The following is a 21,452-nucleotide window of genomic DNA, read 5'->3' on the forward strand; positions in this document are numbered from 1 at the left end:
CGCGATTAAAATTTCAATACCATTTATTATCCTCAAACTTGTGGGTTGTTGAACGGATTACTCAGATACTGGAAGATAAGCTGAAATGTTGTATTATAGTGTTCTGATATGATTGGAGGGATCATTTATTGTTGATTAAGGTTTACTCCTTGACAGATTATGTGATGAACAGGACTAATTGCATAACGTCATGAGATACTGCTAGAGCTTGAGCGTGTTCGTGATTAATTGTTACCAACATATTATGTTGTTTTTGTTAAGACTTGAACTAAGATCTGATTTCAGTTAAAAAATATATTCAAATACTTATATGTGAGGATAAAGTTCTGAGAATCATATGAATATCGACAGTTAAAATACTATAGGGTAATCATAGTTTCTTAAGGTCATTTCAGCGACTCTAGTGTCTGTGAGGATGTTGTTTCCTCATCTTTTTCTGTCAACTAAAATTTTTAGATCAAAATTTTCTTAAAGGGGAGAGTTGTAACACCCCAAAAAATTGGGTTAAATTGAAGTGTTGGTAAGTTTACTAGTCTATTTGGGAACTCTTTAAAAATATGGGGCTTTGGGTTGTAATTAACCTATAAATTTTGGGTTTTGAATACCCAAAACCTACATTCATGTTTACCATTTGGTATTTTGAAAAAAAAACGGACACCTTAGTTAATCATCTCTCTATTTTCTCTCTCAACAAAATGTTTTTGGTTTTTCTTCGATTCGTTGCTAACCGAAGGGAGCTGTTTAACACCTCCAGTATCATTATGTTTGTCTCGTCTACCCCATTCATCTGGTGTCATTGGATTTCCATTCACCATCACTATTTGCAATCGGTGAAGTTTCGAATGTTCGGGATTCGCTAAAACCCCCATCTCCGTCTATCTTTTTCGCAAACTAACCCGGTAAGTGATTCCCCATAGTTGAAATTATTTTTCTTCAAATTTTGGTATTTTTTGCCACCGTAAAGTCCCTCATACACTCCCATGCGTCGCCGTGCGCACGTCAGATTCATCCGACAATTTGGTCATTTCAGCTCCTCTAGTGTCTGTGAGGATGTTGTTTCCTCATCTTTTTCTATCAGCTAAAATTTCTAGGTCAAAATTTTCTTATAGGGGGAGAGTTGTAACACCCCAAAATTTGGGTTAACTTGAAGTGTTGGTAAGTTTACTAGTCTATTTGGGAACTCTTTAAAACTATGGGGCTTTGGGTTGTAATTAACCCATAAAATTTAGGGTTTAAATACCCAAAACTTGCATTCACGATTACCATTTGATATTTTGAAAAAATGGACACCTTTGTCGGTTCTCTCTATTTTATCTCTCAACAAAGCATTTTTGATTTTTTTTCGATTCGTTACTAACCGAGAGAAGGTGTTCAACACCTTTGGTATCATTATATTTGTCTCGTCAACCCCGTTCGTCTAGTGTCCTTGGATTTCCATTTACCATCAATGTTTATAATCGATGAAGTTTTGAATGTTCGGGATACGCTAAAAACCCCCATCTCTATCTATCTTTTTCACAAACTAACCTCGGTAAGTGATTCCCCATAGTTGAAATTATTTTTCTATAAATTTTGGTATTTTTCCAGCCACCGTAAAGTCTCCACACGCTCCCACGTGTCGTCGTGCTCATGTGGGATTCGTCTGACAATTTGGACTGACTGAACCAGTCTCCCCTTGGACCGAACCGGCTAGGCCGGTCACTGATCCTTTTGATCAATCTGTTGACCGACCCGTTGACCCAACCCGTTTTACTGACCCATTGACCCAACTCGTTTGACCGATCAATTGACCGTTGACTTTGACTTTTGACCGTTGATTTTTTTTCTAAAACCACCTATATTTAGATTTTTCGACGTTCTGAGTCTGTTTTCGCAGTCCATTTGGCCAAATTCTGATCCAAAAGCCCTATTTTGCATCATTTATTGCTTAAAGTCATGATTTAATTAAGTAAATTATGGAATTTTGGACTCACTTTCTGATATTGATTTTCGAAGCTGATCACGCTTCTCAATATAATTCATTAGTTGACCCTGATCGTTCTCGCTTAGTTCAGTTTGATTCTGCATGTTTGTCTCGAGATACGTGTAAATATTATTTAGTGACTTTATAATCTTTTAGAATTATGGATTTTGTGTTCATAGACTAGTACTGTTTTAGGTTTCAATTTCGCAGGACCTAGTATTACTAACGTGGGAAACGTAAGGCCAATCCGATATGCATTTTTCTCTTATAGGTGTGTCTCATTGACCTGTTAGATATATTTATCGTGTTATGTTATATGTTACTATCTGTAAACATGTTTGTGATCTAATTATATATATATATATATATACGTGTCATATCTGACTTCTGAATACTGTGACACCATCATTAATTTGCATGTTAATGCATTTATGATATATGTATGGGATTCTCTATGAAGGGCATAATCCCCGTTATGACATCTGCATGAAATTAATTCCCCATTCTGACATCTACATGGAATTAATTCCCCGTTCTCACATCTGTATGAGATTATATCTCCATCCTAACCCTGTTTGGGATCCTCATATGAGGTTAAATTCCCATTCTGATTTTGGTATTCAGTTTTCGATGTCTCTTTGTAAGGTAATGTGCATATGATGTTGATTCAGAACGAAATGTAAGATTGTGAATTTCTGTTGGGACATTCTGCTGGTAAAATATCTAAATTTTAATATTGGTCGATTATTATTTTGTTTATTATTTTATACTTGAAATTTTTTCTGCGTTATGGTGTTACCTGATTAAATTTTTGAGGACACATTGAGCCTTGTAGCTCACTATATTTCTGTCTTTCTTTTTTAGATTATCCAGATATAGAACTAGTTTGGCTATCGGAAGTATTGTTTCGATTATACATTGTATGCGGTTTAACATTTACTTTTCAACCTTCTTAAAGTGTGGCATGAGTTTATTTCTGATTTTATATTTGGTAAACATTTTTACAACAACTTATTTAAAATTTTTCATTCGTGGATCATATAAGTGATAAACATGGTCACACTGATTAAGTTGTAACTCCTAGGCTGGGTCTAGGGGGTTACAGTTTCGATCATTGGGATATTAAATATCATTAGTTTGATGATGTGACATATTAATAAAAGGATTCACATTTAATCATGACCTTAAACTTTAAATAAAATACTAATTTGACCCTTAAACTTTAAATAAAATATCACTTAACTATTGAATTTTAAATAAATATTAATTTAACTTCTGAATTCAATCAAAGTTTCCTACCATCGACTGTAGCTCACCACAATCACTATCCCTTAGGGATGAGCAACGAAATTGAGAAAATTGAAAAACCAATCTGAACTAAATTATTCAATTTAGTTTAGTTTGGGGTTTTCAATTTGTGGTTTGTTTCCAGTTCAATTTAAAAAATAAATATGCAATTCAATTTGGTTTTGGTTTTTCCATTTGGAAAGCGTTTGAATTGAACCAAATTGAATTAAAAATAAAAGATAATAAGTATCCAAAACACATTCATTTTGAATTTATTATAATACAAATTTAAATAAATAAAACTAATAATATTTTTATAAATTTAAATTTATATATTTGCACTCAATTTAAGTTCTAAATTTGCTTTTTTGGAGGTTGAGCTTGAAAAATAGAGAACAACCAAAAACCGTCGAATTGAACCAAACCAAACCGAAAATCATGGTATTTATGTCATTCGGTTTCGGTTCCCATTTTTTTAAAACCCGCAAAGTGTAATTCAATTCATATTTGATTGAAAAACCGAATTGAACTGGACCAAATATACCCTATTATCACTCCCTATGGATGACTATTGAACCCTAAAATGTCTAAATCACGTATTTTCGACCTCTCAAACGCAAGCTCAAACGACTATTTCATCAACAAATGTAGAAATTTGATTCATGTTAGACTTTGTTCTGTCAATCTTAATTGGTTTCACTTCACTGAAAGGTGAAATTTTTTACTAATGGCTAAGAGTGACTTATTAGCACCAGATCATGTTACATGCATGATAAGTCATAAATTTGTATATATTTTGTATTGATTCTCATATGTTTTAGTGACCTAAATTATTTATAAGCCAATCTTTTTGTTAGATTTTTTATTTTATAGGTCAAAATATGAGAAACTGAGGATTTTAATTAAGTTTAGACACTTAAAGAGCATATAGGACATATGACATTCATACTTCCATTGAAACTCGATCTCTATTTTGTACTAGGATTAGGTTAAACCAAAAGGATGTAATCTATGATTTAAAATCTACTTCTATTTTGTAATAAGATTATGATAAGTCAAAACGATGTAATCTATAATTTAAACTCTATCTCTTCTCTTATTTGATTGGGAAAATCACTACTATATAAATGATCATTAGGAGAAAAAGGGACGCATCCCTCTCAGATATTCTTTCCTTTTCTTATATTTTCTTTTATCTTCGTGAGTTTCTAAACTCCTCATCTAATCAAAGTTTTTAATAACATACTTGGACAAAACTTTAAATTCATATTTTGGTTAGATCAAACTTGAACAAACATAAAATATGTTAATTATATGCATAAATCTGATCAATCCGACCCACAAACACATCTACTTGACAACATTATTATTATTATCATGATAGGTGGCCAACTACACTAATTAACTCTAAAACTAGGTTGCTTTTAACCGATTCTACTTGTGGGAACCTAAGTTACATCGTCTTGACAATATGATGACCAAGCACAGCCTTGATGTACAAGGATCCCGTAATTGTATCTATGAGCTTTATCTACACAAGTCAATACACAAATTCCCGTAATTGTATCTATGAGCTTTATCTACACAAGTCAATACACAAATTCGATAAATGTTACTTATGGATTAAGAAATACCTCATATTATTATTATACAGTATAATGCTATCAAGAACCACAAATAAACCATAACCTTGCACATTGAACAAATAACTATTGTTTTTTTCTCTTACGTAGGATAGAGGTGGAAGGTTTAACCCCCCCCCCCCTTCCCCTCGCAATTGTACATCATATGCACCAAATGAAAAATAATAGAAAAAAGATTAGTTCTTTATATAGCCAAGAATCCTACATAAATGAAGCGAAATTCTCAAATGGAAGAGCATGTCAAAAATTAGATTTCTTCAGATGTTTTAACCTATTAATCTATCAGTTCATAGAATTTCATGGATGTCAAGAAACCGTAGCTGGTGAAACAAGGCAACATGTCATAAACTGAAGCATAGCTATCAAGGTTTCATTATGCATTTCTTGTTTCAGCAAGTAATAACTGTTCTGTACACTGTATAGACAAGTTCTAAAGCAGATTGAGTGAGAGTTATTACTACGGAATTCGAGTAGCTTATTTTTGTTAAAAAATGCATTACTCTAAAATTCTATAACAGGTAAGAGTAAGCTATCTTTTAATTTTTGCTTTGAAATTAGCATCCCTAATAGCTATCTAATCTCTGTGAGAATTCAGCACATTACCAAGGGTGGAAAAAGCAATGGGCTATCATATTTAGTTGTACATACATGACAACGCATAAAGAAGTATAGCCAAGGAGCAGATTCAGAACCTAAACAATAAGAACATACATACAATAAATGTAGTAAAATAGACAATATTTAGAATGGAAGTACCGTGAACAGCTTACAAGCATACCTCTATTTGAATCTAAGGTCTCATGTCATCTACTCATGTTCATATTATTAATTAAATGGACAAATGTACTTGCAAAAGTACAAACCTAATAGCCTACTGAGAAAAGGAAAACTGAAGAACTGATATGAGGTGATACAAACATCTTTATGGAATTATGGGCTTCTTGCCAGCATAGATGGTATCCCCTGTAAGGCCATTAGCCTCTTTGATTGCATCTATTGGAACCTGAAACCAGATCACAAAATTTTCAGTCTCATCTGAATTACATAAATGTTGTATCAAATTTTCAAATTATAAACTAAAAATATACCTATAGTTTCACTGAAAACTTGGTCTGGGTTCAAATTTTAGCCCTTTAAAGCAAATTTTTGGAGTAGAAAAAATGATCATAGTTTGATATCAAAATTATAATCTATTATAAATGTATTTAGAGCACCAAATTGGAAGCATAACAGAAGAAAGAAAATTCAAAGTGATTGTTCGTCAAGTAAATTCCATCATAAGAATTGAAGATCAAGAAAAGGCCATACCCCATATTTTCTGGACAGACCCCAAAGAGTATCTCATTTCACAATATCTATCACTCGTTCCGAGTATTCTGGCAGTTTTTGCTCCGTATAAACCACCTGCTTTCTACACCAAAAAAAAAACAACTAAAAAGTAGTAAACACTAACCCTCGAATAAACTTGTATCAAAACAAAACTCGAAAACTAAAAAATATTAAAAACAACAGAAATGTGGGTTCTGAAATACCTTGGTGATAGTGGGTTCTGGGAAAAGAGGAGGTGGGGAATCTGGGATTGGAGAGGACTGAATCGACTCAACCGCTGGCTGTTGAGATGGTGAAGTCGCATCTCTCTCTTTTTTGAAGGGGTTTAGGGTTTTAAGGATGCTCATAGCGATTCCCGAGAAGACTACGAAGCCAGCGGTTTTAGCTACAGCCGCCTCCTTGCTGTTAGCGGGGTGCTTATCGCCTTCGTTGGAGGAGGCGGGTGAGTTCGACATCCGGTCGGAGTACAATACGTGGCGATTTCTTGGTTTGGAATAGTAATCGTGCTCGGTGTTAGACTTGAACGGGACTATGACTATCACAAGTCACGCGTCCCTAAATGATAGGGAAAGTGCAGTTTGATTTCGTTAATTGTTCATGAGACAAACTGATTAAGGGTTAAGTTTAAGGGTAAATTATGTATTTTGTACTTAAATTATCAGTTTTGATTTGTTTTAATACTTAAACTTTTATTTTTTTTAAAACTATACTTAAAATTTAATTTTTATTTCATTTTGGTACCCGTTCAAAATTTAACGTTAAGTTTTGAAAAAAATTAAAAGTTTAGGTACTAAAACGGACCAAAATTGATAGTTTAAGTACTAAACATATTAAGTTTTTAATGACAGGGTACTGAAATAAAATAAAAATTAAACATTAAATATGATTTTTAAAAAAATTAAAAGTTTAGATACTAAAATGATCAAAACTAATAATTTAAATACTAAAAACATAGTTTATCGTAATCTTAATTTTACCTTAGCTTTCTCAACCATCCCCTAAATTTTAAATTGATTATTTTAGCAGTGGAATTCGTATGAAATAATCAATTAAATTCCTTCCTAACAAAATATTTAATTAAAATTTTAAATTACACGAACAAAGTAATTTCAATAGTCAAATTATTGTTATCCCTTAACTTTTCGAATTCGTGTTTCGTATGTAAATATAAACAATCATTATCAAAATAATTGAAATCTTTAAATAAATGTTAACTTATATTTATCTCAAATTGATCAAAAAAAATTAAATCTTTAGATTTGTACATTACATTGATTTAACCTTTTGATTGTCGTCAAAATAATGTAGGAAGTAAGTACAATATAGTATTGATTTAAATACTCTCAATCATTTGACAATGAAATTTTATACCTTTAGCATTCATGGTACTCAAATATGTGACCTCAAAAGATAACAACGAATCTTTTAACCACTAAGGTCACATAATTCATGCAAATTTACGTTTTTTAAATAACTTCAATTGTTTAATTTTTGAAAATTAAAAAAACAATTGAAACAAAATTGTAAATCCATTGTAAAAATTAAACTAGAAAAAATACTTTAGGTAGACACCTGCAAAAAACAGAAGAATTAATGAATACTAATTAGATTACAGTATACTTTTTGGGTTAATAACAATGATATTGATTAACATATAAAAATAGTTAAATTATATAAGTGATTAAGTAAAATTAAATTAAAAATATTAAGTAATCTTCCATTGGTACTAGAAAATAAAACAAATTTATTATAAAATAAATTTTACATTTCCAAAAATGGGATTTGGTTGAAAACACACACATTCTTGTCGATTAATTCATCAATTAATGTAAAGTAAAGAAATATTAATTTCATAATTTTTTTTCCAAATTTCAAAACATTAATGAAAACCTTTTCTTTAACATGTTTGATTTGAGTTGCATTTATCTAAATTTTAAAACAATTCCCTTCGACAGTATCAAAACTTTTAATCAATTCCCAGTTCCAAACGATGGTTAAATGACACTCCCCCTCCTATCCATGACATAAAAATGTACACAAATTACATTCACTTGCCATAAATTATATTCCGATGAAGCACACGCCTCTGTTTCATTTATTCTTTGCCTTCTTTGAATGAACCTGATGCTGCTTCTTTTTACCACCCGAGGGCAGTTGAACTTGTTTTAACTTCATCTTAACCGATCTCACCATCGAACACAGGTTATGCTTCTCCTTTGATGGTAAAATATCGCACTTCTCACGCTCAGCTTCGTTCATCCCAGGAGCATCAGTGGGTATCTTAGTGTCCTCTCCAACCATTTCTTCCTGCTCTCCCTTCTGCCGCTTTTTGGATATTTGTCGAGCATAGGTTGCACTCCCACAACAAACAACACTTGTGCTTTTTAGCCAGCCAACAACCCAAATAGAAGACAAGGAAGCTCTCAAAATGGAAGTAAATCAACATGATATTTCAAACTAGAGAAACAAAAACAAAATTTTCATCCAGATTTGAGACTCAGTGAAACCTTATTTATCTCACATCATTTTTTAAATATATACATATTGTGGTTTTTTCATAATTAAATTAAGTTTGCTGTTACCTTTTGAACTGTGGGTCGGTGGGATCCAAAGCATAGAGAGGTGAAGTAAAGAAAGCAGAAAATCGTGGATCATCATCGACAACTGGTATCTTTTTCTCATCTAAAACTTCTTTTTGCGTTTTCCCCTTGGTCTTTTTAGCCTTCAGATTGTATCCCTTAGGACCAGTATCAGTTCCTTTGTCATCAGTGAGTAGTAACTCAAGTTCTGCTCTGCTTGCTTCAGCCTCCTTCTCCATATCTTCATTTTGCTTCCTTCCTTTCGTACTCTTCTTAAGTGATGGCTCTTCGATGAAAAAGTCATCAGGTTCTTCCGTAGGTTCCATATCAGACTTCTTTTTCTCCCGTCTTTTCCTTAGATAGGCCTCCCAAACGGTTTCTGCTTCCTTATCTTTCTTCTCCAGGATACGCTTACTTATATCCTCCAGGCCAGTATTGTAAGTGACTTCGATTTCTTGGCCATCCTCCTCACCATCTCCATCGGATCCATCACCAGACTGAAGTAAGGCGCGGTATAAGTCTCTTTTCTTATTTTTCTTATCAGATTGATCCTTGGTGGTCTCTTCGTTCTCGTCATCATCACTTTCACTCTCGTCAGAAGCTAGAAACTCCTTTAACTCCAAGTCAGCCAGCTACATGAAAACAGCAGTCTTAACTTCGACAAACCAAATAAAAGAACAAAATATAGTACTTCACGTGAAATGCTTAATTGAATTTCGGCCAACAAGGCAGTAGACAGGAGTATTAAAAAAGCAGGAAACATACATCTTAGACTGAATTTCACAGACAACAGATGAACCATTAGAAAGCAGCTCGCAAACAAATTATGCACACTAACCTGTTCATCATTGAGTTTTCGTTTCAGAATCTTCCCACGTTGTGGTTCATCTCCATCCCAAGAAAGATTAATTTTACTTTGCTGCAGTGCTTGGATTTGGAAATTTAAACCCTCATAGTTCGCAGGTGCCTGAACAAAGAAGTTATTAGTGTCATAATCATTTTTTTAAATAATTAAGTTTAAAAAAAACAATTATGACTTTATTTTGAAAAAAAATTGAGATTTTGAGTTAATTTGATTAAATTGAAAAGAAGTCGCCATCAATCTTTGGGGTCGCCATCAATCTTTGGGTTAGGTAAGTCGAATACCTAAAAACATCTTTTAAAACAATTTTAAAAAAATCGTTTTTAAGACAAAAATTAGTCTGCGTTATTCAAAAATTCATTTTTAAGGATTCAGAAGTCGATTACGCATGAGGAATGATAAACATCCCCATAGCACCCAAAATTGGTACTTAGTCACTTATATATTGTCACAAATGGTGGAAATTATAAATCGAATATAAAGTTAAAATATAATTCATTTATTGAAGTTTGTTCCGAATTATTTATTAGGGAAAATCCTTTAATTCGAAAAAGAAATATTGAGATTTGCTCATCCTCCGATGAGAAGGCTCTCTCTTTAATAACTCCATAAAAAGACTCTATTTATAGTCTTTTTACTTAAGTTATTGATCGTCTAAACAAAGTATGCACAACATATTAGTTGCATTTAGTTTCATTTAGGTTATATTTGTTTGTGGTCGATAAGTGTTGTTTAGGCAATATTTATTTGGTTTGACTTATGCTGCCGAGGAGAAAGGGCTTGTGTGAATTGTGTATGTGCATGAAATTAGCTAAGGAATAACATTTCTGTCGCAACAAAACATTTTGCAAGGGCCAGTGGAATAGAGAAGATAAAGACAGTGAGGAGCAGATTTATCTCGCCAAGGTAAGGTTTATCTTGCAAGTCTGAAGTGGATATGACGAATTGTCTATGTCACATGCCAGCTGTACGACTACCCTCACGTGCAAGCAAGCCCTCAAGATTTTGACAACAACCAGCCGCCTTTTCTTTTTTAGCCTGGACAAGAAAATAATGGGTATTTAGGGAATCTTCACTTACACGAAACCCTAGGAGATTTCCCTTTATAAATACCCAGCCACAGCCGTCAAAAAGGGGGTAAGGAAGTAAGAAGAGCTTTAACTAAAGCGTGAGCGAGCAACTGCAGTGCTTCCCCACCGTTTTCCAACCGACCGTCCTTGGTGTCCTCTATAGTCAGGCTATAGCAAAGCGATGGTTAGGCCTCGAGAGAGGCTGGCCGCCAGGGCAGGCGCGGTGTTGATCAGAGATGTCACGACAGAGCCTCTGGTTTTGGGAGTCGTTCTTCATTTGTTCTTAATTTCTTTACTTTGTTTGGGGTTGTATTAAAACGATGATATTTTGGTTGACTTTTTGACAACACCATGAACTGCTTTACTTGGTGTTAATCTTTGTTTTGCCTAAACAATTATTTTCTATTTTATGAATGATGAATTATCATATTTCTCATGTCTGTTTTGTTCATTATTTAAATATTTTGCCTTGACATTATAAGAGCTTCGAGAGATTTCTTGGGTCTAGGTGAAACACGTCTTGACACTAAAAGAGCTTTGAGAGAATGTCGTTTGTCTAGATATTGATTCTTAGATTCGAGATAATTAAGATAGATCTACGTAAACAATGGAATGTATTCGGATTGTGATATTCTAACTTGTCTACCTTAGAGATAAGGAGAGGTTTTCAATCGTGTAACACCCCAATTTAGGGGCTAAATTTAAGAAATTATAAAGTGGTGGATTTAATTGGTATTTTTGAAAGAAACGGTGGATTAAATTATAAAATTTCAAAGTTGACAGACCGTTTTAAGAAGTGTAGGAAATTCAGTGGCTAAACTCATAGTTTACCCATTTTTCTTTTGGAATGAATTATAACCCCCCTCCCGTATGTTTTTTCTGCAGATTATCATTTTCCTCTTCTCCAACAACCCTTCTTCCAACTCCAATCTATTCGTCGTCCGACCTCCGATCGACGAGTCTAAACCACCATCGTGTTCGTTGTCGAGCGAGGAAGAAAACCCTTCAAACCTTTCGTCATGAATCGTTGTCGTTCGTCGTTAATTTCAGTCGGAAGTATCATCGGTAATAACTCGATTTCAGTTGGTTTTACATCGATTCACGACAATCTAAGCATCCGTTTACGACACCTCCCGCACCATCGTGTTCCTTGCATCGTTTTGAGTCTGCCGGTGTCATCCTTGGTCTCCGTCGACGGCGGCGCATGAGGAGGTGAAGCGGTCAAAGTTTCCGATTCGTTGAAATCGAGCTCTTCACCGTTCAAAAATTTGAACCGAGCTTTGTAAGTATCTCGAAATCGCTTAAAATAATTTTTAGGAATTTTTACGGGAATTTTCTGACATTAGGGTACTGTTCACGCGCCGCCACTGCGCGTGGGGAAGGCAAAAGTGACCGGTTTGATCTGTTACAACCCGACCCGGCCCGTTTACCCGACCCGACCTGACTCGGTGACCCGACCCGTTGACCGTTGACCAAAGTTGACTAAACTTTGACGGGATTTCACCGGGCATTAAACGACCTTTGACTGAGTATATCTATCCTGACATTTTTCGACGTTCCAAATCCGATTCTGCAGTTCGTTTTTCGAAATTCGAACCCGAAGGCCTCAAAATTGCCGGTCAAAACCGTTGACTTTGATTTTGACCAAAAATTCCAAATTTCCAAAAAGTCATATTTTATGCTTTCGACGTCCTGAATCCGAATCCGAAGTCCGTTTCGCCAAATTCAAACTCGGTAAGCTGTTTTCACTGATTTATCACCCGATTCGATCTGTTTATCGTAATTAAGCTTCGTTTTTGATATAATTTATGTTGATATGTATTTGAGGAATTATTGGAAGTTGAATTGAAGATCAAAGGCGTTCGAATGGAATTTTATGGTCGATCAGTATTGCACAGAAATCGAGGTAATACTTTACTACCTCTTTATGCTTTATGGAACATGTGAATATTGGTAAATGCATGATTAAGATAATGTTGGTCTCATTTGTGTAGTTAATTAGTTTCTACACTCGATCTGAATACGGTAAAAGGGTTCAGTAATTAATTATGGTTCAAATGATTTTTATAAGAAATTGAGGGATTGTTAGAATTAAATTACAAGTTTTGTGCTTAGTGATAAAGAAATCAACATGGATTTGTAACTTATAGTTTATTTCATCAAAGGTTAAATGTTAAAGGTACTTGGATGGGAAATTATGATAATACTCCGGTAGGGTAAAATTATGAAAATACCCTTAAGTTGTAAGATGTCAAGAATTGCCCCTGGAAGTTGATTAATAACTCTGAAAGGATATATTGATATGATAAAACTACAGATGTGCTTAAGAAATACTAGATTTTGATTACGAAATACGGATAACCGGTTTTTAATCCCTAGAGGGTTTGTGCAAGATATTAGAATTCTATTAAGGAATCATTTCAAGATAAGAGAAAGTTCGGGAAAGCAATTGATCATAGGATCTCTAAATTATAATTATTTTCGTTAAGAGCTAATATTGAAATTATCTGGTTAAGAAATTACGGAAATTCCCTTGAGAGGTAAAATAGTCCTAGTTAACCCTGAATGAGAAAATACTTTGAGGATTCATACTTAACTCGATTAAGTACGAATTTGATTGTTAAGATCCTGACTTAGTTTAGGAAAATGCCTGATTTTCCGTTTGTAAAATCTGAGAAGACACTTGACCCAGAAATATCTGAGTTATGAGTAAATACCTGAAGAATAATTTGTCGGGGTGTTCTATTGTCATAATTATTCGAAAGGACTGAAATAAATGATAAGATTGAATTTAATAGTAAGATCGGACGGAAGGAAATGATTGAAATACGCTGAATCTGTAAAATAACCAAAATACCCCTGTAATGGAAATGACCCAAGAATATCACCAAGCTCAAGAATGATTGGATATCTTCAAGCTTTAAAATAAATGGAATAAAAATGAACACCAAAATTACCAAAATACCCTTGTGTCCTATTCTAAGTAAATGCCTTGGATTAATTAAGGAATCCAAATAAGCATAGGCGTTGGACTACCTTTAAAAGTTATGGAACACAGCTTAAGTGAGTTGATCAACCTTAATGGTATATCAGTACCTGAACGACATAAATATTACTTGAATGCGTGTTTGTCTACTCAAGTTTGGCTCGATAATAATTTTGGAAGTATTCAGCTTAGCTCAACTCTAGATCGCATTCAGCACTAAGAATTGGATATTTGTTCGACAAATCAACCACGAAGACCAAATTAAATTGAACTGAAGTACAATATGTATCTGAAATTCAGAAACGTCTGGATTATATGGAAAGCTTTGAAGTAATCGGGATAGACTTGACTACTAAACGAACTGAGTAACCTCAATGATTGAGGATTAAATAGGTGATCTATGGATCTACATTATGGTATTAAAGAGTGAATACACTTGAAGGATAATGAATTGACTTGTTTACATGCATCAGTTTGAGAGTTGTGTAACTCGAGTTGTTGATAATACGATTGATAGTCATAGATTGTAAATGACTTGAATCTTTGATTCTATATTTTCATCTAAAATCACTTCGGTCATGTTTGAAAACGCAAGTAACGTAGAAGGAAAAGATTTTGAATACCTCATTTGGTTCAATTGGGCTGAAATCCTATGAATTCAAAGTATATTCCTGAATACCTCTGATTGTTTGGGTAACGGAATCACTCGTAGTAAATATGAATTTAGAATTATTAAGTATAAAGGTTCCTGAAAGTTTTCCTGATGCACATGGAAACTTAGTAGAATTCTAAAGTATCAATCTGAAATGTCTGATTAGATCAGTTAGAAATCGATTCTCTTCAATAAGATCTTATTACTGGACTATCATTTGATTAGTGTACCTATTATGGTTTTATCGTACTGATGGAACACACTAGGCATCCTATTCGACCTCATGAAAACGTGATAGTATGAAAGGTTTGTTATGAACTGAGATTCATGGCTTTTACTCGATGAACTACTAATGGAACCCCAGATTATTCCGTAATTGGTATACGTTTGATTCAATAAGGAAATTATGGCTTCCCATTTATTTACATGTCATGTAGCATCATCTGGTAGTTCTGTATTACTGAGCTTTCCGAAGCTCACTCTATTACTCACCATTGCAGGTTAAAAGAGTTGTACCAGTGCATCTATCAAAATCAGTAAGGGAGTTCTTCTGGCGTTGTTGCAGAGTATGATACATGTGATTAGGGGGCATGTAATTGTATTTTAATTTATATACGAGTCTAAAAATCTGTTTTATTTATGCATACTGATAAATTATTTTATAAGTTATATTTTTTAATAAAAGTTTTAAATTTTTAGCCATTTTTACAGTGGGTCGCTCTGGTAGCCCTAATGTGACACCCCGGATCGGATCGGGTTATCCACATCGGTCTGGGGGGTTACATTTAGTGGTATCAGAGCTTTAGTTTGAGTCAAAATTTTCATTATAGACCGGCCGGTCGAATGTCAAAATATGTATGATCAATACATGCCCCTAGACTACAATCGTACTCTCTGAGCCGGAACTCCAGGGTTGAGTCCCTATCTGTAGCGAGTAAACCAAAGTTTCTATCTGTTAAGGCTATACTTGTACAAAAAGGAATACCAGTAACATCTGTCTAAACGTTGTGAAGAACCTCACGAGCCATGTGAGAGTTATTTATCTGAAAAATTCTGACTTGACTCTGGAAATGAAATTGGGGTATGCTACTGCTCTATGAGCCTATTCTCATGACAAAGACTGAATTGATTACTCAAGGAAGTTTTCGTTCGGATTCTCTTATTGAAATGAGAGAAAGTTCTAATAAGAAGATATACTCAACTGGTTAAGGATTAGTGGAGGATTCGTATTTCTATAAGAGCTACATGAAAGATATGAAAAAAAAACTGATGGAAGTTTCATTTCTGAAATAGTATGACATGAATGAATTTCGAGGACAAAATTCTTTTAAGGAGGGGAGAATTGTAACACCCCAATTTAGCGGCTAAATTTAAGAAATTATAAAGTGGTGGATTTAATTGGTATTTTTGAAAGAAACAATGGATTAAATTGTAAAATTTCAAAGTTGGCAGACCATTTTAGGAAGTGCAGGAAATTCAGTGGCTAAACTCATAATTTACCCATTTTTCTTTTGGAATGAATTATAACCCCCCTCCCGTATGTTTTTTCTGCAGATTATCATTTTCCTCTTCTCCAACAACCCTTCTTCCAACTCCGATCTATTCGCCGTCCGACCTCCGATCGACAAGCCGAAACCACCATCTTGTTTATTGTCGAGCGAGGAACAAATCCCCTCAAACTTTTCTTCATGAATCGTCGTCGTTCGTCATTAATTTCAGTTGGAAGTATCGTCGGTAATAACCCGATTTCAGTTGGTTTTTCATCGATTCACGACGATCCAAGCATCTGTTTACGATACCTCCCGCACCATCGTGTTCCTTGTATCATTCCGAGTCCGCCGATGTCATCCTTGGTCTCCATCGCCGGCGGCGCGTGAGGAGGTGAGGAGGTTCTTGAACGTTTTCCTGATGCACATGGAAACTTAGTAGAATTCTAAAGTATCAATCTGAAATGTCTGATTAAATCAGTTAGAAATCGATTCTCTTCAATAAGATCTTATTACTGGAATCCGATCAAATTGCACAAGTTCATGTTATCCATATTGATAACTACAAAATACATCTGAAAAATATTTGGATTCTCTAGAGTGTTCCCTATATTTTGAAAAATTGTTTTATTGTTTTAACATGTGGTACACTAAAATATATGGTTACTGTGTTATGGATGCACTGACTTAACGGTGATAGCTTATGGATTTGTATCATTGTATAAATTGTATCTTGGAGATACAGAATTGTGAAGTACAACTCTGATCAAGCTGGAAAATTTTTATGGACCTAATGTGACTCTTAGGTAGGCTCTGCGGCCCTGAGATCATTCTCGGGTAGGCCCTGCGACCCTAAGATGTGTTCTTAGGTAGGCCCCACGGCCCCAAAATCTATCTTGGATAGGCTCTCAGGCCCTAAGATATTCCTTTAGGTTAATTCTTTGTAAGATGGTTTTAAAATACTAGTTTAAAAAGCTCCACTACAGTATGGTTTATGGGATTTTACTGAACTATCATTTGATTAGTGTACCTATTATGGTTTTATCGTACTGATGGAACACACTAGGCATCCTATTCGACCTCATGAAAATGTAATAGTATGAAAGGTTTGTTATGAACTGAGATTCATGGCTTTTACTCGATGAACTACTAATGGAACCCCATATTATTTCGCAATTGGTATACGTTTGATTCAATAAGGAAATTATGGCTTCCCATTTATCTTCATGTCATGTAGCATCATCTGGTAGTTCTGTATTACTCAGCTTTCTGAAGCTCACTCTATTACTCACCATTGCAGGTTAAAAGAGTTGTACCAGTGCATCTATCAAAATCAGTAAGAGAGTTCTTCCGGCGTTGTTGCAGAGTATGATACATATGATTAGGGGGCATGTAATTGTATTTTGATTTATATACGAGTCTGGAAATCTGTTTTATTTCTGCATACTGATAAATCATTTTATAAGTTATATATTTTAATAAAAGTTTTAAATTTCCCGTCATTTTTATTGTGGGTCACTCCGGTGGCCTTAATGTGACACCCCATATCAGATCGGGTTATCCGCATCGGTCTGGGGGGGTTACAAATTGACTAAAATGGATAGATGCTAGAGTAGGATAAACAACAATTATAGTTCACGCTAAGAGGTATTGCTACAACAACAGTCTGACAAACCAAGGGTTGTAGTTAACGCTGAGTAGTATTGTCATAACAACCATCTAAGAATACTCAGTAATCTTATCAGACAGCTTAAGCATATCATAAAAATTCATTCTAAACTTAGAATAGTTGCTTGTCATAACAAAAGATTAGCATGAGTGCTCTGTGAAAAGTCTGAATATGTGAGGTTGTTTTGAATATATTTAAATCAACGCTCATCTTTGCCTTATTTATTTTAATTTGATAAATTTTGCATATTTATTTAGCCTCTACCAAACTTTTCTGCAATCATACTTTATAATATTTTATTACTTTATTACTAATAGTTTTCTAGTTTGACAAGACTTCAAGAATTAGCTTGTGACAACTAGTTCTGGTTGTGGTGAAACTTAAAAAGAATCGACCAATCCCTGAGGAGAAGATAACTCACTTACCCTTTATTACTTGATTCGATTGTGTATACTTGCACATAATTGCTTGTCTTACCATATAAATTTCCAAGCGATCACTCTTCTATTTCTTTCCTAAAAAGAATATTCCCTATTTGTCAAAGATGAATCTTGATAATGGGCAACAGGAATAAATGGTGTTGATCCGTCCCCCTTACCAGATTAAAAAAATAAGGCCCCAGTCATAATGGAAGGAATGGATCTATCTCCTACTGTCTCTTCAAGTGGGAGTGATGGCGAGTAGATCCAAGAAGCCATAAGTCATTTTACTCTTTTGTTGCTTTCATGTACACGCGTTACCGCTCCTCCTTGCTGTATGTAGGGACCACCAGTAGCAAAGGTGGGTTGTTAAATTCATACACATCACTCTTCATGATTTAAAAAACACAAATCAAATATAAATTGAACATTGACATTTGCATAAAATAAAATAAAATACTATTTAGGGAAGCATACATTACATAATTTGAATTAGAAAAAGCGATTTAATTAGTAAAATAAAATCAATTTGACATTTGTTCAAACGTCGTATCAGATCGCACTACTTTGACCAAGTAATGCTTTCCACACCCATTCTACGATTGATACTCTTTAAAAATACGCGAATAAAAAATCTTACCAAGCAAAGATATTTTATAGGAATTAAATTATATAATACGTACACATGTATATATTTGAAAAACTATATACACATATGGAAACAACATGTATAATAATACACGCATACATATGAAAGATAAATAAAATATAAATTGATTAGTTGGACAAACAAGGACTAAAACAAAATAAGTCGCAAATAACATGTTCAAAACAAAGAACAAAAAAATCATTAGTGGCTAAAATGAAGTAATACAAAGATCAATGACTAAATTTAATAAAGGACATTTCAAATGCTGACCAAATCAGAATAAATTAGAAACAAGATATTTGAAACAAAGAAAATGTTGAAATGAAGCACCCAGTGACTGAAACATAATAGAACAACAAAGGTTGGGGAACCTGTGGGTAAATAACCCACGATACAGTGATATAAGTGTAAAAGTGCGCCTAACTTAAAGGGACTATGTAGTTATTTGCCCTAAAATTAATGACTAAAATGGAAACAAGGCTAGCCTTAAGGACATGGAGCATGAATTATCATCTTCATACAACAAGAGAAAGGAACAGAATGGAATAAAGTGAAAACAAACAAGCATAACTTAATATTTTGCTTACAACAAAGATAATGACCAAAATTAATATCATATAAATTAAAGGTAAATAATCAAAAGTTAGTACGAATTTGATAAAGTGAAGTAATGACTAAAATGAAATAAATCATAAATAGAATGATCAAATTAAAAGAAAATAAAACTTCATTAATGGCTGAAATAAAACGTTACAAAGGGAAAAGGACCAAACATGCCATTAAACAATGCATTAAAAACACATTGACCTCCCCAGAACGACGTCGTTTTGCGTTCACCATTTTAAACCCAAAGTCAGGAAAAAATGACATCTCTCATTCATTTCCTCGTTCCTCTTCCTTTTCACCAAACATGGAAACCTAAAAACCTTCTCAGACTCCTCTCTTCCCTTATGCCCAGACACCAAATCAGCTCTGACCACCGTGGTTTGGTGGTCGAAAATAGTAAAACCATTCCATGAAGACTACCCTTTGCTCACTAGAAACATGAAAGCCAACTCATCTCACTCACGAACCCAGTTCGATAAAAAAAACCTCTTTTCACAACCCTCACCACTTTAAAACCCAGATCTACGTAGGAGAATGATGGATCTTCAAGAAAAAAGGGGTTTGGTTCGACAAGATGGATTCTTCGCTCCTAAAGGGTAAGAACCTTCATTTCCTTTATATTTTTCTTTCTCGGATTCTTTGGCTTTTCCTTGTTTCTTTTTAGTTAGGTTTTTCTCTCTGATTTTTCTTTTTCCTCTGTGTTCTCTCATCTTCTCTCTCTTCCTCCCATCAAAACTTCTTCTCCTTGTGTGTTGTTTGCCTCTTCTTTTTAATTTGCTTGCATGTTGGATTTGGTGAGATCCTTTATTGCTACCGAGAAGATAGGACTTGAGTGCCCTATTTTAGCTTGTGGCAGGGCCCCGATTTTCTTGGTATTTCTTACTTCTTGAAAATGGATATATATATATATATATATATTTGATTTGTTTTATTGATTTGGTGTAGTTTTCTGTCACTGTTAATGACGGAAGTGGTAGAGGGATTCACCGATGATGTCGTACGCGAGCGGGGAGCCAAATAGGAAGGCACGCGAATCACACGTGCATGATCGGATGGTCCAACTCTTGGGTGTTGGTGACAATTTCACACATTAAGGTAAATCCCTAATTTTGGACTGATCTGGACCATTGGATGGGTCCAGATCCTATGGATACAGATTGGCGGTGATAAAGGTTTGAGATGCAACCCTAATCGGGTTCTAAGTTAGCTGTTCGAGTATGATCTTGGGCTTTAGGTCGGGTTGATTGTAATCAGGTCAACTATTGGTGGGCTCTAGTCTTGGGCCAAAACTGAGTAAGTTTGGTTGGTTATGCCTTGGGGTGCTAGGCTTATATCTTTAGTCTCCATTTGGACCTACAAAATTGTAAATAAATAATAATAATAATAATAATAATTATTATAATAATAATAATAATAACAATAATAATTAAAACCTGGACAAAAATGGGTATCTACAGCTGCCCCTCTTTGCATATTCTTGTGTTAACAAGAATATGGCAAAAATGACAAGATGGTAAGTTTTTGTCCGGTTCTTTTTATCGCTTTGAAACTTGATGGTTTTTTGTAGATGACGTTATTCCTTCTCGTTGAGGAAATCAGGTCAATCTGGAGATAATTTTGTTACTGAAGATGACATTTTTAGGTAAATTAGAAGACAACATGGTTCCTATGTGATGAGGAAATATTGTTATCTAAGGGTGATGTTGCTCCTACGTGATGAGAAGATCTGGTCAGTGGATGACATTGCTCCTACGTGATAAGGACCTCTAGCCATGTTTAGGGATAAATGGAGATAACACAGTTCCTACATGATGAGGAAGTCTGACTATCTAAGGATGACGTTGCTCCTACATGATAAGGAGATCGGGTCGGTGGATGACATTGTTTCACGTGATGAGGACGTCTAACCATCTTTAGGAATAATTTGTTTCAAGAGAAACTGTCTCAAGAGACAAAATTTGTTTTTAGGAAAACAATCTCAAGTGAGATCAATTTTGTTTCAAATGCAAAAATTTCAAAATTTGTGGAAAATTGTCTCAAGCGAGACAAAATTTGGTTCAAGAGAAACAATCTTAAGGATTTGTGTTTCAAGAGAAATTGTCTCAAGCTAAACAAAATTTGTTTCAAGTGAAATTGTCTCAAGCGAGACGAAATTTGTTTTTAGAGAAAACAATCTTAAATGAGATTAATTTTGTTACGAGTGAAACAATTTCAAAAATTGTGGAAATCTGTCTCAAGCGAGATGAAAAAA

At 34.3% G+C, this 21,452-nt stretch overlaps 2 protein-coding genes and 1 long non-coding RNA gene across 4 annotated transcripts; all 3 read right to left on the reverse strand.

Moving 5' to 3' along the window:
• Positions 1-5,562: 5,562 nt before the first annotated feature.
• LOC120187874 lies at positions 5,563-6,759 on the reverse strand. Of its 2 annotated transcripts, XR_005522343.1 has the most exons (4): positions 6,426-6,759; positions 6,202-6,304; positions 5,769-5,896; positions 5,568-5,585 (listed from the first exon to the last, which is right to left on the reverse strand). XR_005522343.1 is itself a non-coding variant. In XM_039191476.1 (3 exons), the coding sequence occupies exons 1-3, from the start codon at positions 6,675-6,677 to the stop codon at positions 5,868-5,870; spliced, it is 384 nt and encodes a 127-aa protein (XP_039047407.1). In that variant the 5' UTR covers positions 6,678-6,759; the 3' UTR covers positions 5,563-5,867. The 2 variants fall into 2 exon arrangements, 1 of the variants encoding a protein (XP_039047407.1); XM_039191476.1 differs by having other exon boundaries at positions 5,563-5,896.
• Positions 6,760-8,310: 1,551 nt separating this feature from the next.
• On the reverse strand, positions 8,311-9,082 carry LOC120187873 (ESF1 homolog). The gene is made up of 2 exons (XM_039191475.1): positions 8,805-9,082; positions 8,311-8,581 (listed from the first exon to the last, which is right to left on the reverse strand). The coding sequence occupies exons 1-2, from the start codon at positions 9,038-9,040 to the stop codon at positions 8,314-8,316; spliced, it is 504 nt and encodes a 167-aa protein (XP_039047406.1). The 5' UTR covers positions 9,041-9,082; the 3' UTR covers positions 8,311-8,313.
• A 51-nt stretch (positions 9,083-9,133) lies between these two features.
• Positions 9,134-9,769, reverse strand: LOC120187875. The gene is made up of 2 exons (XR_005522344.1): positions 9,640-9,769; positions 9,134-9,433 (listed from the first exon to the last, which is right to left on the reverse strand). It is a non-coding gene; the product is annotated as an uncharacterized LOC120187875 (long non-coding RNA).
• Positions 9,770-21,452: the final 11,683 nt, after the last annotated feature.

The sequence above is a fragment of the Hibiscus syriacus genome, unplaced genomic scaffold (genome assembly GCF_006381635.1).
Source record: "Hibiscus syriacus cultivar Baekdansim isolate YM2019G1 unplaced genomic scaffold, ASM638163v2 tig00113726_pilon, whole genome shotgun sequence".
Lineage (NCBI taxonomy): Eukaryota > Viridiplantae > Streptophyta > Magnoliopsida > Malvales > Malvaceae > Hibiscus > Hibiscus syriacus.